The 17612-nt window shown below is 41.3% G+C and overlaps 1 protein-coding gene across 24 annotated transcripts in view; it reads right to left on the bottom strand.

Moving 5' to 3' along the window:
* RAD51B (RAD51 paralog B) overlaps positions 1 to 17612 on the bottom strand; it is a 723435-nt gene that overhangs the window by 321446 nt on the left and 384377 nt on the right. For all 24 annotated transcript variants that reach the window (XM_039533741.1, XM_039533727.1, XM_039533730.1 and 21 more), the window contains one exon: positions 4459 to 4583. In XM_039533741.1, the coding sequence (XP_039389675.1) occupies positions 4459 to 4583 (125 nt within the window). The remainder of the gene's footprint in view (positions 1 to 4458; positions 4584 to 17612) is intronic.

The raw sequence follows: 17612 nt of genomic DNA on the forward strand, positions 1-17612 counted from the left end.
AATGATCTGGAAAAAGGGGTAAACAGTTGGGAGGCAAAATTTGCTGATGATACAAAACTACTCAAGATAGTTAAGTCCAAAGCAGACTGGAAAGAGTTACAAAGGGACCTCACAAAACTGGGTGACTGGGCAACAAAATAGCAGTTGAAATTCAATGTTGATAAATACAAAGTAATGCACATTGGAAAACATAATCCCAACTATATATACAAAATGGTGGGATCTAAATTATTTGTTACCACTCAAGAAAGAGATCTTACAGTCACTGTGGATAATTCTCTGAAAGCATCCACTCAATGTGCAGCGGCAGTCAAAAAAGCTAACAGTGTTGGGAATCATTAAGAAAGGCATAGATAATAAGACAGAAATTATCATATTGCTGCTATATAAACCCACGGTATATCCACATCTTGAATACTGCATGCAGATGTGGTCACCCCATCTCAAAAATGATATATTGGAATTGGAAAGGGTACGGGAAAGGGCAACAAACATGATCAGGGGTATGGAACAGCTTCCATATGAAGAGAGATTAATAAGACTGGGACTTTTCATCTTAGAAAAAAATGACTAAGGGGGGATAGAACAGAGGTCTATAAAATCATGACCGGTGTGGAGAAAGTAAATAAGGAAATGTTATTTACTCCTTCTCATAACACAAGAACTAGGGGGCACCAAATGAAATTAATAGGCAGCAGGTTTAAAACGGACAAAATGGAAGTACTTCTTCACACAACCCCAACTCCTGGATAAATGAGGCACTGAAGAAAGCTGCCGTTCTCCACACAAAAAGCAAGCATGGTCCATTTCAAGACAGGCAAACTGTTACATGTGTTTCATTACTTTGTCACCCTCGCTTCTCTTTCAGTAGAACTCACCAGCCACAGGGGGCTCCAAACTGCCCAGTGACCACTTGCATCTGAAGAAGTGGGTATTCACCCACGAAGCTAAAGCTGCTGCAGACCTGTGTTTAGTCAAGGTGTGCCACAGGATTCTTTGTTGCTTTTACAGATCCAGACTAACACGGCTACCCCTCTGATACAGTGAACCATGCAACACGACACTGTCTTTTCCACAATAAAAGAGATCCTGTGCCAGAATTCTGCACTTCATTTCCCTGACTTCACTCAAATATTCATTCTCCAATCGGATGCCTTTGAGTCACCCTGTCCCAGAACATTCAGGATTATGAATACCTACATAATATCTGAGTCATCTCCAAGAAAATGAGTATTCCCCAACTGAGAATGAGCATCTAGCAATCTGATATGCTGTGGTATCCCCTCACATATTATGCTTTAGGAAATCTCTTTGTCCTAGTTATGGATCCTCTCTCACTTATGCTAGCTTCATACTAGGAAGGACACCACTCCTTTCCTGAGTTGATAGAATCTGGCCATATAGTCCTCTGCCTTTCAGGTGCTGATTTTTCCCTTGTCTGAGTGAACTCAAGGGACTGATGCAGGACAGATGCCTCTAATTTTCAAAAAGCACTTATACAGAGGACAGTATCCTAGGAAGTTGGCTGCCAAAAGAAAATTACTTTTCACTTCTTGAGGCACGGCTAATGGTATGCACTTTAGTTTGCTTACTTTGTATTGTAAACCTCTTGTTTTCAATAGGTAAACTGAGGATCTGAGCGCCTTTATGAAGACATTTTTACTCTGGGTTGGTGCTCTAAAATAAATAACCAGGCCTTTTCCCTAAAACAGGGTTTTTCTCCTCTGCCAGAAAGGATCTCCTGTTGTTTGCAGGAGGGATTTTGAATTGGGTCCAGCCACAGGTCATCGTGCCACTTTCCCAGGGTAGAGGAACCCTCTATTTGATGCACAGGTCTCACTTTGGCAACCCCATATGCCCTCCATCTTTTTAGGGAGATTATGTGGTATGCCATGGTAATCTATCTGGAGGTTTGCCCAGTGATGGGGCTGCTTTTTACTGGAATACAGCTTTCAGTATGCACTAAGGGTATTTCACAAAACTTTACATGGCGTCAAGTATCAGGGGGTAGCTGTGTTAGTCTGTATCCACAAAAACAACAACAAAAACAACAAAAACAAGGAGTGCCACCAGACTCTTTGCTGTTTTTTCACAAAACTTTCTAATTCCAAACTGCAAAAGAAAAAAGTGTGATACTTGTGATGAAGAGGATTAACAGTTATTTCTTCAAACTAACCCTATCATATCTGTTACTTTCAACCCTTTGCCATAACACTACTTACTTTCACGGTTAAAGCTAAGGTAAACTGATTTAACAGAACAGCAATGCTTGTCAATATCACTAACCAATAGCCTGTTCCAGCTACAGCAGCAGAAATCAGAGATTTAATTTGGAACTCTTGTAGGAATACTGTGGCCCCACATTTAGCATGAGATTTGTATGGTCCCAGGATGGTAGTGGAAACCAATACTTAAAGTGTGGTCCTAATCTGAAAAGCGTCTCTACAAATTGCATTTTTGTCTCACTAATATTGATAACAAATCTGTTCAGTTCACAAGAAACATGATTTTTCCTAACTGCAAGTTCCACGTGGAATCAGAAAGTCAGGCCGTACTCTTTGGGTATGTCTACACTGCAAAAACACACTCACCGCCAGCCAGGATCAGCTGGGCCTGAGCCGTGGGGCTATAAAGTTGCAGTGTAGACATTCAGGCTTGGGTTAAAGCCTGGGCTCTGGGACCCTCTCCCTTCATGGACATTTTTTATGTTTTTTGTTTTTTTACACATACATTCAGTTCTTGTCGGGGCTGGCTGGAGGAATAATAGAATATGACATCATAAGTACCAAGGAGGTGACACATAATTAACTGAGATGGAGAGTGATTATCCATGGCTGGGACTTATTGGCACACTGATGATAATAATTATTAATAATTATAATTAACAATTCAAACTGGCTCAAATGTTTTGTTTTTGTTAAACATCTATTCAACTAAAGCATGCAGGAGAAAAGATCTTCATTAAATATTCAATTAAGGACTAAGGAAACACCTTCTACACATTTCCATGAGTCCTCCAGAAATGTCAGGGAAGACCGGACTTGATATCCTGAATTTCTCTCAGGTGAAAACAGTAGAATGTTTAGCCTGCTTTGTACATCATAAAGCAGCACTAAACCCAGTCCCCCCACCCCACCAGCAAGTCACATTTAAAATGATCCAGGACACAATTGGCTTCTTTCTACCTTGTACAACATGTCTAGAGGGACCAGAACTCTTTGTAGCACAGAATGTAAAGCAGAACTAGGAAGAACTTAAAGAGCAGCTGTATTCAGAAATGTGTTTCTGTACAAATGACATTGTGGGTTCCATATTTACTTTTCAATGGACTCCAAAGTAAATGTGCCCACTCTATGAGTCAAAAGATTCTTTTTCTACCCATCTTTGATATAAATTCAACCTGGGATGTGAGACTCCAGTTGAACTTTCTGCCTCACACTGTACATCATCCCCAGTAATAAAGATGATGAAATGAGAACTTCACTGATTATGTGCATGGTAGAATCACTCTCCTGTAGCTGTATGGGCCCTGGGAGGCTAGCAGAAGGAATCACTGGTTTGTGGCAGTAAAATCAGAAGCTCTGACTGGCAGACACATAGGGAGCAAATATGAGAAATAAGAAGGTGCAAGTTTTACATAGTCATTTTTCCGACAACACCCTGACTTTAAGGAACAGGAAATCAGTAACATTAGAAAGAATGGCAGGATCTTTGGAAAGAGTTACAGTGGCATAATAATGAAACATGCTAAACCAAGAAAGTCCAACCACATAGACACCCCAAGGGAATAAATTACATCATGAGTTGTGCTGGCCTCTCAAAAAGCAAACATACTATATCTTGAATCCAAATTTTTCACTGCAAGCAAAAAATTCTACCACGCTTCACAGCACATCATATCATTTCTCAGCGAAAATGGTGAGTTCTCTTGCTATTGCTAAAATGCTCCTGGAAAATTTTCACCATGTTTGCAGTTAAAAGCTATTACTGCAGGTGGCGACAGAAAAAATTCACTTGCAAATAGCTGCAAAAACTGTAAGAGTTTCTATATGAATACTCACAACAGATATTTTGCTCAAGACTTGTAGAAAATCAGATAGTATACAGAGTGCAGGGCACATGGAGGACTGCCCCAAAGATCACTGAGTGGGAAGGTTCTCAAAGGACAATCCTCCATCTCCAGAACATCAGAAAAGTCATCTCCAAGTCACTCAGAAAACGCCATCACTGCTCCAGAACACAGGGTGTCAGAGCACTCAAGGAATGGCCCACATCCAAAAGAACAGGGTGCCAATGCATGCCATAAACCATAACCCCAAGCACAAAGGGCCAGCATTCTCACAGAGCCCTCTCTGAGTCAACGGGGCCAGAACTCACAGTGAGCCCATCCCCTAAAGCACAGGTTATGGGGCTCTGGGCTCTCCATTTTTACTGTTTTTTTCCTGATAAGTTCCTCACCTGTCTTGTGTGCAAGTCATGATACTGTAGTATGAGCCTGGTGTTGACGCTGTGACTCCATGTGTTCCCCAGTGCTGCTGTCACATAGCCAGGTTCCCTTTCCTTGCTCCCAGAGGCTCCTGAAACTAAAAACAATACAACTTCTGAGTCCAATGTGTCATGCCTGCACCAAGGATGTGTTTCACTGAGGAATCTTTGTCATACGTCTCAGCTCATTCCACAAACTAAGCATTCATATGAATGTTTGGCTTACATTTTCAATTGCAAGAACTCTCCACTATTTCTTAAGAATTCCCTGCCTTGTAGGCATAGGTCTGCGGTAAGTCCTTTTCTCACAGAGTACTACCACGGGATATTATTATATTGCAAAGCAGAGTCTAATTTCCAATGCATATTACTCTGCTTTTCGAAGTACCTGGTGTTACACCATTCAGGAGAAGCACTGATAGACTTTCAGGTATTGGGAAAGATATTTGAGACCAATATCGAGACCCAACATTCTGTTTATTATGTGTCAGAACAGAACCATCTCATTCTCTTCGCATCCCCTCCACCCACTTTTCTCTTTAAACCTATTGCTTCCATGCAGTCCCAACTTCTGCAGGTCTGGAGACAAGGGAGCGGGCCAGGAAAGAGAAGTTATTAAAAGGAATCATGAAGGAGGAGGTTTACGGGGCATAACTGTGGAGCCAGGAAAGATAGCAGTCATGCCTCTGATCTCAAAATTAAACCCTACCCCACACTAGTAGAAATCTCACATATTCTGTAAAACTTGAGTTAATATCAGATGTCTCCAAAAACTGAGCCAACTCCTGCCTGAGATACCAGTAATACTAATGAAGTCAATGGAGTTACATCAGAGATGAAACTGCCCCCCCCTTTACTGGAAGTTAGATTTTGGGGAATCTTCTCATATGTGTGAACTCTGTACATGCCTTGGGGAAAATGCGTTCAGCAAAATCCGTGCTGGTCAGCTATGATGACACAGGGGAAGGCATTTCTAATAATGCAGTGTGACCTGGTTTGCTAACCTACCATTTCACTTGATTTTTCTAATCCTGAAATAGGAGACTGGTCCATCTACAATGCTGGCAGAAGCCCCAGATCTTTTTCTTTTGAATACCATATGCTCTGTACAAGATGGAGAGATAGATGGTTGATCTGTTTTTACTCCAAGTGGTACCTCAACAACTCAAAATAGGGACAAATTGGAGAGAATTCAGAGAAATGCAACAAAAATGATTAAAGGGGGTAGGAAGAGACTGATGTATGAGTAGAGAGGTGAATTTTTGAGATAGTCCAAGAGAGTATAACTAAGAATATTCAACTGAGGATGAGTAAAAGGAAAATTATATTGACTGTCACGAAACTTCCTGACAGATTTATTACACTGTGGAAGAGTTTCCTAAGGACAGCAGTGAAATCCTGATCACTTGAGCCAGTTAAAACAAGACTGGACAAAACCCTGGAGAATATACTGTAGGGAGAAATCCTACCCTTGCCATCAGGCCATATTATCGAAGTATTTTCTTTCTTCAGCTTCTAAGTGGGTATGAACAAAGAGTTAAAACCTTCTTAGTGTTTAAACGTGTTCTCAAGCATGGAGCAGAAAGAGCTACTTTACATGACCATACAGCATGTCATATTTCAAACTGGGAAACAGAAGTTGGATTGAGAAAAAAGAGGGTTTTTTTTACTTGCTCTCCACCCAAGAGTCCAGAATAGCTGGATGTTTCTGTTAAAACAATCAACAGTGAAATAGTTAATGTGGACATTGAATTTGTAACCAGTAGGGTTTTTAATTAATACCTCACTGAGGTGAAAAGGGAAGTTTATACCTCAACTAGAATTATTGTTTCAGGCTGTTTGCAGACTCAGGACCAGAGCCATCAGCACTTTCACATGTGAAAGGCTTTCTTCACAACTATATGGGACAGAAATGTTGTTGTTGTTGTTGGGTTTGTTTTTTTTTTAAACTTAGAACTTGTGCTTTGGAAAAAGTGGTGAGGCCACCAGAAAAGTATTAATAAAGAGTAATTGGCAGTAACTTGTAAGGTTGCCTGTAAGGTTGGTAACTTGCAAATGATGGTAAATATATAAAGTTTGTTGTGCACTAAGTATGTTTTGAGCCAGAAGGATATGGAGTCCATCCTAGCTAATCCACGGCCCATGTAAATCAATGGCTTAAGTTAATATTCTATAGACATAGGGGGTTTTGAATCAGGCTCTAAAACATTTGAAACCACACATGACATTTATAAGTTTTCTTATCAAAGGCAGTAGTTAAGTATGAGCGTATACTCTGTGCTACTCTGAATTACTTCTCTCATTGTATCCAAACACTACATCTTACTCCCATACCCAAGCACTTTCCCAGAAGATTAAGTGATCTGGTTTGAAGACAGTCCACAGTAGCACTATCCTGCTTTTCTTTAGGCTGATACATGTCAAGCTTTCACATAGATAAATACCTCCAGAAGCAGCAGCAGTAACAGCAAATGGGAAGTTGCAGTGTCAGGAATGCAGTTTGGTTAGCCTAACCAATCTGTATTGAAAAGGCAGATGTGCTGACAATAACATCTTCTCTTTCTACCTCTCCAATACAGTCTACCAGCTGCATGATGGAATATGGTCTAATGTTTGGAGCCACGGCCAAGGAGGTCTGAATTCGTTACCCAGCTATGCCACTCACTGACCCTTTTGGTGATACTGAGCAAGTTATTTACTGCAATTCATTAAGGTTTGCAAAGTGCTTAGACTCGACATCATTGGACAGAACACTCTATATTAGGCCAAAATGTATTACATTCTTATTAGAACAGACTTGATGAGAATGAGAGTAAAAAGAGGGAGCCTTAAGATTTTCCAGACCACTCATAGCCATGTGGCATAAGATGGAGGCCTGCATCCAAACTATTGTCCTCTTTTTTTTTTTTAAATCACAGCTAGAAATGGGCAAGGATCACAAAAAGGCAGCAGTCACATGTGGGTTTTGGATTGGCCTGTTAGAGTGGAAGGGGCTACCCATGAAGTTCAGAGATGAACTCTCCAAAGTTCTGTGCCTCTAATATTAGCTTTTATGTGATAGAACATCTTAACATTTCAATGTAGACAGGAAGGCTGGGCTGGGCAATGAAATAGTTAAATGTCTAGGGTGTGAGTAGAGGAGAAAACACACCATTACTCTCCCTGAGCCTGCATTTCTTGCAAACCCAAAACTCCCACTGATGCCAACCGGAGTTCTGAAGGTGCAAGGAGGGCAGGACCAGGTTCACGGCAGTTTAAAAGAAGGCAGGCAAGTTAATTGCTGTAGCCTCTTCATTTTTTAAAGGAAAAAGCCTGTTGTACCAGGCTGTGTCAGCACCTGTCAGGAAGAACACTGTTTGTATGACCCACTTTCCGACAAATCTTCTTCCATGAAGTTATTCAAATTTATGACTCTGGTGCAAAGTGGTTTTAAAGCTGGAGGAAATTTACAGTGCAGAACTTTTACAGGGTGAAAAGGAATGCTCTGCAGAAAAGGTTTCCATTTTAAAGAGATACTGAAGGTCTGCTGCAGACTTATATATTAGGCAAAAAACAGGAAGAAAAACTAGCAAGTGAGGAGCTGAGTTGAGGCGGGAAACAGAGCCAGCTTTGCAGGGAAGTTCAAGGATGGTGAGACTAGATATTCTTTCCCTCCTCCCTGTAGCAAACACCAGAAGACAGCAGATGTTTCAGAGGCAGGAAATAGGAAATGGAAGGAAAATGGATTAAAACTGAAATGCACTGTTAAAAAAATTCTTATCTTTTCTATTATCTCAAAAGCTATTTGATCATTAATGAGCTCATGAAAGGAGGTGAACAAATGTTACTATGTTCATAAAAACATCCCTTCCCTGCACTCTCTGCCTCTCCATCCCATCTCCAGTAGTTTCATATCTGGAGATTTTTTGTACCACATCATCCTGCAGCTGGCTCAAAGACACCAACAAGCTCACATACGAGAATCAGGTAATAGAACATAGATTGCCGTTTTGACTCTAGGTTACTGATTCCAATCCAGGTCAAGTTCCTGTCTATTGGTTGTTCAGTAAAGTATATGAAAGGAGTTGGAAGTGTCAGTCCACATCACAAAATCCCAATGGCAACTGGTACTAACTGACCGCCTTGTTGGCAACATCAACAGGAAGGCCAAGGACTGAACGAGAATAAAGAATGTTCTATCTTCTCCTTCACAAAAAATGGTCCCTCCGGGTCAGGAGTAAGGTACATTGACAAGGGGCTGTAACCGTTCTGGAGTGCAAGTGCATGGTAGGCTAATTTCTGTCCATAAAAAAACTGGCTGGGTCACACTTACCTGCTTCCACAAGTGAAAACAAAGCCTTTTGTGGCTAAAATCAAACACAAAGTTAATGGCTTTCCACAGCCAGAGGAAAAATTAAACAAAGGAACAAATTCAAAGTGCAATCCAAAATGCTGCTTCCACCAAGAAGAGGCATGCACAGCTGAAATAAGATGAGGCTTTGTTGTCCTAAAAAGTGTCAGTTGTGCATGCATCAGTCTTCATGCAATGACACCTGGTGGTAGTTATAACCCAAGCCCAAGATGTATTTAGAAGCTTTGCTTTGTCTATCAACTAAACAAAACAAAAAAAAAACCCCAAACCCACAAGCATCTCTCACTTCCCTACACAACAGGTATATGCTGCAGACTGGTTTAACTTGACGTGGTTTGTGAAATCACCCTCTCATTTTTCTGTGCTGCTGGTGGTAGGAATACAGCCATGCACTGAATCAGAGGTTGCTCCCTCATGCCTGGCCCCAGTGAAAGGCTAGCACAGACAGACTCACAGGGTCCCCCTTCACCCTTAATGGGGAGGGAGCCATAACATTGGAACTTTTTTTTATGTAACCAAGAAATATGATTGTTGCAGGGAAGGTTGGAGAGGAAGGTAGCCATGAAAGGCCATCAGACTAAAGCACTGGCCCATGTTATGGAAATGTTTTAGAAGTACTAGAGCTAATGTTTTTTAAACAAAGAAATAAGGCTTCTTGCAGCCAGAATCTTTAAGGTTCCCTGCAGCCAGAGTCTAAGCGTACTCTTGAATTAAAGATAATCTGTCCCTTGCCAGTTCAACTTCTCAGAGCAACTGCATTCCACCCTTCCCCAATTTTTATGCAAGTTCTTATGCTTCCTGAAGGGAGAATCCCCACCAGCTGTGACCAACTCCATTGCCAGGCTCCTCTGCATTCTCTGCATGAAGCCAAACCCTCAGCAACTGGGTTTAAAATCTTTCCCCACCACACATGGCAAGGGGTCTATACACATCACACTGAAGTAAACAGAGGAAAATGGTCTCCAAAGTAGTCAATTCTGTCATCTTTCAGCAACAGCATGTTCACTAACAATAAAAACTTTGAAAAGCACAGAGAAAATATTTATAAATCAATTAATATTCTGAGCTCAACAAAAAGGGCACGTTCTTAAATAAGAATGAAAGTACTTTCCCTCTGTGCTCAGACAGTGTGGGTGTCTCAGGCAGGAGCTGTGGTTCACTGGCAGAGCATAAAAACACCACTGCTCTTCACCTGTACTTTACTTAGCTTGGCTTTTTTGTGCAGGTCTCTAATGACACCAGAAGAAGCTATTTCTCCCCCACCAGCTTGACCCTATTCAAAAAGTATAGGTATAAAAATATCTAACAGTGGAAAAACCCATTACCCAATAAAAAGCCACAGGACAAGCTTCTATATGACGTCACTAACCACAGTGCCCTTCTACCGCCCACTCCCCGTCCTCTGCCATTTTAAGTTCTTTCCTTTGCAGTATGTTCATTAGTCAGGACAGGAGCTTGACTGCCTTGCCGTCCAGTAGTGATGATCTCATTCTCTGAGTTGGCTGGCCAAGGTGCATTCCGTACCCTTTATGTGACATACTCTCCTCTGCCAGTCCACATGGAACTAATAGGCAGTGGGTGGGAGGCAAAGACCGACAAACTCACACACCAGCCCCGTAAGCATAAATCACAGACACCGATATAAAAAACCTACCCTTTTCACACCCCTAGCTCACAGTGCAGACATTGCCCTCAACTGAGGTTTAAGACTCTGTCTGCTTTTGCTGATTATTGCCCACCTAAAGTCATAATCCTCTGTAGAGAACAAGGGAAGAGAAACAAAAATAAGTGATAGGCCAGCAGTATAGTTTATGAGTAGAATATATTTCAATATTTTCTGTAAGAGATCCAAGGATCTTTAGAAATAAGTTGGGACCTCCATTCAGTATCAGGATATGGGATGGGTCTTCCAGAGAATAAGACAAATGCTGTTTTGTTGTTAATTTCATGCTTCTCGATGCTGGCCAGCATGTCCATTATCATCAATATGTTTTGAATTAGGGAATCTCAACTCCTGGCATCAATGGGTTCATGTTGATTCCATTTTGTTTTGAAAGTCAGTGAAAGAGCGAATGCTCAAGCCAGTACTGAGGCTCCTGTCTGCTGACTTGAAAATGGAATTGAGGTTAAGAAACAAGAGAATCCAGCTGGTCTGACTTCTTGCCAGACAATCCACCAGCCCTGAACAAAACGGTCAGCTCTGAGGAGCTCAGTGGAGGAGGAAAGACAGCTGGTGGTTTACAGCACCTGAAACAGGCCCAGATCTGGAGAGTGCAGAGAGTCATGATACTAGGGAGTTGATGGTTTCTTTTCATCACTTCAAACCTTTTGCTTCTGTAGTTTGGCAATAAATCAAACTGATCAGCTTCCAGCACTCCAATATTCCCACATTCCTAATGAATGCTTGCAATCAGAAGTACTTGGGTAGGTGATGTGGTGAGGGTGAATCCCAGAGGACACAGTAGAGTGGTATAACCAAGGATAAACTGTTTACACACTAACTCACCCTCCCCTCCTGGTCTTTCTATGAATAGGCTTGAGAAATTCTCGCTTTTTTTTTCTAATATTCCAATGATTTGCAACATTATCTCCTCAATGACCACTGCTGACCCTCCCACACTATAACTTTCTCCTTCCTTTCCTTTGTTGTTGCCCAGATCTTCCTGACATAATCCTGACCCCTAAAAAACAAACCCCCTTTCCTGTCCCATCATTTAACCCTGTTTTTCCAATAGCAAATCATTCCAACAGCAAAAACATTTCCCAATTGTGCACACTCTTCAGAAAAAGAGTCAGAATTTTGTCTTGGCTACACATACCCTGGGCACACAGGTCCAAAATGATCCTTGTCCAAGCAGGGCATTTGGCAATACTAAGGCCCTGTGAACTGGAGAATGCTTTTAATTATCATCTAATCAATCATACTACAAATTACTGCTGGTTTTTTTTAAACCCCCCCATCCCTCCCTGGGGAAGTGGACAGATCATGATAATAATCAGAGTGCATGTAGGGGTGAGGGCATAGAATGCTAGAATTAATGTGTTCATGTCCCTTAAAGCTAGAATAAAGAAAGGAGATTTAGTACTGCTCTATCAAGACAACTGCAAGCTCCCTGGCACACTGTCTTGAAGAACCACAGTGTACAGCATTTGATTTTTCCATGTTGGTTAATCTCAGCTGCTCAACTGTGTCAACCTCTCCTAGTGCTTACCTGTCATCTGGATGCCCCTCTTCTAAATTTCCCAAGCTAAAACCAAAAGAGCCTGCTGCAACTCTCCTCCCTGACAAGGAAAAAAAGCAGCTTGAAGTTTGGAAGCCTATGTGTCTATTGTCCCAGTAAAGTGGAAAAGAAGGAGGGATGGTCAAAACAAAAAACTTGCCTGGGGGGAATGCAGAGAAGAGGGAGAGAAATTTTGAAATGGCATAACCTTAAGGACTCCTACAGGATGCTGCTCACTACTCCATGGGCATCTCATGAAGCCACCGTGTAGGACTTATGATAACTCCTAGATTTATATTTTTTCATGAATTATATTCTGGTGAAAAGGAAGTGGATTGGGAGCCCTAGAATCCAAAGTCCTCTTTTTATCCACAGAATTGGTATAGCGCAGGCAGCGGCAGTGCAAACTTTCCATGCACCAATTTGCCATTCAAACTCAAGCTTCATATGCAGGGCCGGCTCCAGACCCCAGCGCGCCAAGCACGCGCTTGGGGCGGCATTTTGCCGGCAGGTGGCTCCGGCGGACCTTCCGAAGTCATGCCTGCGGGAGGTCCACCGGAGCTGCGGGAGCAGCGGACCTCCCGCAGGCATGACTGCGGAGGGTTCGCTGGTCCCGCGGCTCGGGTGGACCTCCCGCAGGCATGACTGCGGAAGGTCCGCCGGAGCCGCCTGCCACCCTCCCAGCGCACCCTCCGCAGGCGCGTCTGCAAGAGGTCCCCCAGAGCCGTGGGACCGGCAGCGCGCCCCCTGTGTGCTTGCGGCGGCCAAATTCCTAGAGCCGCCCCTGTTCATATGAAAGGCTGTGAGTGGAGTCCAGTCTCCATTGTACATTGAATCCTTGGCTTCTCTGTCAAGATGCCCTACAAGAGGACTAATTAGTGGCAACTGTGATAAGGGTGTTTCTGACAAGGCCATCTGTCTCCTTGGGAGCAGACTGAGACTTCCTCAACTCATTTAATATAGGCTAACAAAAATTCATCAGCTAGTACAATTTCTGATTATTGTTAACTGAGCTGGAGTTCAACCTGCAATTTAAATCAGCCATTCACCCCAAATTTGGGACTATTTCAGCAGTGTTCTACCTTTGTAATTACTTTCAAATTTCAATGAGCAACAATTTCTGATAGCCTAAGTTGAAATATTCTCTAATAAAACAACACTACTCTTGACAACAAAGGCTCAATTATTTTAAAAGACAACAGTAAATTGCACATGAAAGATGTGCAGTTCTCTATGCAAAGCAGGCAAAGTGCCTCTTTTTGCATTATGACCTCTCACACACCTCTGAAAGTGCAGCCCTAAATGTTTTCAGAACTCACATAATTCAGAATTAGAAAAATTACTGCTGGGCTTAAATAATAAGAATAATCACAGATGGGAATGAGCTGTAAAGTTTGGAACAAGATCCAAACTCTTCCCAAAATAAGGGTTGATTGGACCTGGAGTTTCTCTCCAGTCCACAGCCTGAAGGCAGGAGTAAGCCAGACATTTTGGGTCCAGAGTAGTATGCTTGCATATTAGGAGGTCTTCACCTTTGGAATTTGGAATCTTTCAATAATATCCATCATAAAGACTATATTAAGAGAATGTTATGGTTGCACAATTAAGAACTTAAAAATTAGGAATCATTAAAGGTAAGGTTACATGTGTAATCTTAAATATGTCCCTTGTGTGTATGCAGAATGATAGTCTTTATTTCTCAAAAAAAGTAACATCAGCCTTAACTGTAGAATATACTATCTTTTGAGTATTTAACCCTGAACATAAATATTCTCAAACACAGTTTTTGACAGAATGTCTTAGGTTTAAAAAAATGAAAGAAAAAATTCAAACTGCAGAACTATTTGTTTAGGCATTACATTAATGGCCTATCCCATGCATTGTAGGAGGTCTGAAGGAAGGAACCTGCAAAGCTTGTCAGCTGGGCAGTTTTTATCTTATGGGATACACATTAAGGGATCCAATGGGTCCCTGCAGAACTTTGTCTCATTCACTGAGCACCCTAACTAAATTTTTTATTGCACAGATTTGTAGTCACACATATATGGCCTCCTTTAGCTGCACACTTTACAAGATTAGTAAGAAAACACTGCAAAATATATTACATATGTACAGACTGTAATGACTCATGGGTCTTAATTCACTCATTTACAAAGCGGAATGTGTATTTTTTCAAAAGAAAGATGAAGGAGGATGGCCTTGTAGTTAAGATAGAATGGGACTAAGGGGTTCTGGACTCAATTCCTATCACGGACTTGCCAGGAGAACTTGAGCAAGTCACTTCATCTCTCTGTGACTTAGGTCCCCATCTATAAAATGGGGATGATAGTGCTGCCTTTTCCCATCCTGTCATGTTTGTATAGACTGTAAGCTGGTCGGTGCAGGGGTGGTCTCTGACCATCTCTTTGTACAGCATCTAGCACAATGGAGGCATTATAACAACAGTCATTCTCAAAAAGAGATGAATCACTTTTATCTCAAACCTACCAAATCAATTCATCTTTGGACAGAGCCTGAGCCTGGAAATTTTCAACCTGAAAAGGTGAGTGTTTCACTGACTGAGCACAGAGAGCTAGAATGGACACATAGATATGGCTTTAATTTCCATTCCTGTTATAATGCAAAATATCCCAGGGCATGGCAAGTATTTAACTGCACACTGCAGCATATGCCAAAGAAAGACCCATGGCTGCCCGGAAGAGAGCAGTTCATCTCAGTATGAACACAAACTGCTCATTTGACTGCACTGAACTCCACTCTCCTGAGGTGTATTACATTTTTTAAAAGTCAGTGAAATAAAAAGTTACAATATGTCACTTTTAAAACTTGACTCATAGGAGGGCTGAAGCCCCAAGAGGCAAGTCTGAGCCAGAAAAACTTTTTTCCCCAAACAGAAGAGGGGAGGGGGCAGAGAGAGCGAGAGAGAGCGCCAGGGAGTGAAGAATTGCTGGTTTCAAATAGCAACATTGTCCAAAGGGGTGAAAGGGAACAGATGGCCATAGAGAATGCAGCCTCAAAGCTCTGAAGAAAAGGGCTATATTGACAGATCTTGCTGTTTCCCATTCAAGCATGAACACTCTGGCATGGAGAGTTAAGACGATACAAGGAACGACCTCTGTTCCCAGCAACTCGCTATGGGCAACTGGCCTCTGAAGCTCTCTGAGAAAAACAACACGAGAGAGAGGGAGACAGACAAACAGATATGGCAACAAGCCCAGGTTTCAGCCACAAGAAAAAAAAAACAACAACCAAGAAACAAAAAACAAACAAAAAGCCCCAGAAGGGCTAGAAACAGCTGCCTTTTCCTGGCTCCAGTGCAAAGCATTAGAAGGAATATTTCCAGCTTTTCTCATCTTCCTTTTCAGAGCAAGTTTTTTTGGAGAGGTCAGCCTCAAGCTGCTGGTCTTTGCCCTAATTCGAGGTGAAAAAAAGGACAGATCAGAACTTGTCTTGCTCAATGAAACCTGCTTCCTTTAATCACAAGGCCCTCCCCTCCAGCTAATTCACAGCAACTTTATAAATATTTAAGTGCAAAGCAATAATGTTAATGCTTAAGTCTTGCATGCAAAAATGCTGGGAAATTTCAAGTGGTGGCTCCCACACTAAGTGTAACTGCATCCCTTGCTCAGCGAGTGGAATTTACTTTCATAGCACTCAGCAATTACGCCATCATATATAAAAGCAGAGAGAGTTACACTCACTGTGGGAAACATAGCTAATAATGTCCTGTCCTTTGTATGTGGCAATTCTTAATTACAATATTGCACTAGCAGTTGCTTTCATTTAATGACACTGTGCATTTAATATTAGAGTGTGACCTGAGATAGGAAATTCAGCTCCCATCCACACCAAAAGTTCAGAGAGAGGCCTAAGCCATAAAGTTTAAATCCACATGTAGACTTGAACTTACCCAAAGTTTGAGGGGGTGTAGGGTGAATCTGCATTTCTAATATGAACTTCTCTCTAATTTATATAACACCTGATATTTTTCAGACCAGTGTATAAATATTAACCAATAAATCCTCATGATTCACTCTTGAGGCAGGGAAGTAAGCAAGCATCATCCCAATTTAAATTTCCTTCTTTGCAATAATAAATAAACGGAAAAGATAATAGAGTAATTGTGGGCGATCACATACCAAATGTCACAGCAAGTTGCTGTGCACAGCAAGTGCTGCACAAAACACTTATCCTGTCTCTCCATCTGTGAAATGGGAGTTATAATATTGACTATACATTAAAGAGGTGTGGAAAGGGATACTTCAATAAAGTATATAAAGCACTTTGAGATCCTTGGTTGTACAGCACCATAGAAATTATTGTTTAAATTATGTTCTTCTACAGGATATCTGCACAGTGCTACATTCACTTTGCTAGAAGTGATAGACTGATCAGTTATTAATGTGTGACTCTGAATAGATGTTATTTGGTAAAAACAGTGAAACATTAAAAGTAAAAATATATGTTATTTAGATTAAACCAAACAAAATCCAATCAATTTTTTAATCATTAGTTTCTTTAGAATGCAAAGCCCAAGAGCAAAATTATTAAATTATCATTTCAAATGCTGATTGGCTAAATATGAATAGTTGATCAGTCAATTTGCCAGCCTTCCCTAAGCGTCTCTGGGTAATGGCTGTATTCAATAGCTCTCATTGTTTTATTTTGGTTGTGTGTGTGTGTCTTTGTTTTACTCATGCTGATGCGGGGACCAACATTCGCAAATTGGATCTGTCTTTCAAATTTCAGGACAGGTGGCTCCCTGGTATATTCCCACACATTCCAAGTATTTTTAAATGTTCCACATCTGTTGTCTAAAACAATTTAAGTTCTCTGCAAGAACCGTGGGAGATAAAAATGTAAGATATATATAACATGTTAAATGACCTCTTATGCCACACAGAAGATAGATATCATAAAAGAGCTGACCCATCATTTATTATGCTGTATACTTTCTGAAAATTCCTACAGAGCAGCAGACAGCATAAGTCACCTTATGACAATGATTACATATATATCCATGATCACTGTCATAAGACAACTTTTTATGTTGTCTGCTTCTCTATTGAAATTTTTAGAAATTTATATATGCCATACAAAGTGTTTTACAAACATTACTGACTGAACAAACTACGGTATGTGTAAGTATATACATGTTCTGGGTGGGATTTTTCAAAGATACTCAATGTTGATCTAACTCTGTCCCAATTAAAGTCAATGGTCACACACACACACACACACACACACACACACACACACACACACACACACACACACACACACACACACACACACACACACACACACACCTCTCTCAATATCTGAGGACAAGAAAGTAAGAGTACCGGGTCTATTGGAACTGCTAGCCTAACAGGAGATGGAACACAACTGCCCAAGCTGGAACTGGGCTAGAGTGTGAGCGCTAACATTTCTACCCTTGTAAACAGTGTCAGGAGTGATCATGACCTTGGTTTTATGCCTCACTAGAGAAAACTTCTCCTCCAGCATCACAGTGCCTCTTAATATCACTGGGTTATGGGTTCAGTACAGATTCA

This window comes from Mauremys reevesii, linkage group 4, assembly GCF_016161935.1.
Source record: "Mauremys reevesii isolate NIE-2019 linkage group 4, ASM1616193v1, whole genome shotgun sequence".
NCBI classification, from domain to species: Eukaryota; Metazoa; Chordata; order Testudines; family Geoemydidae; genus Mauremys; species Mauremys reevesii.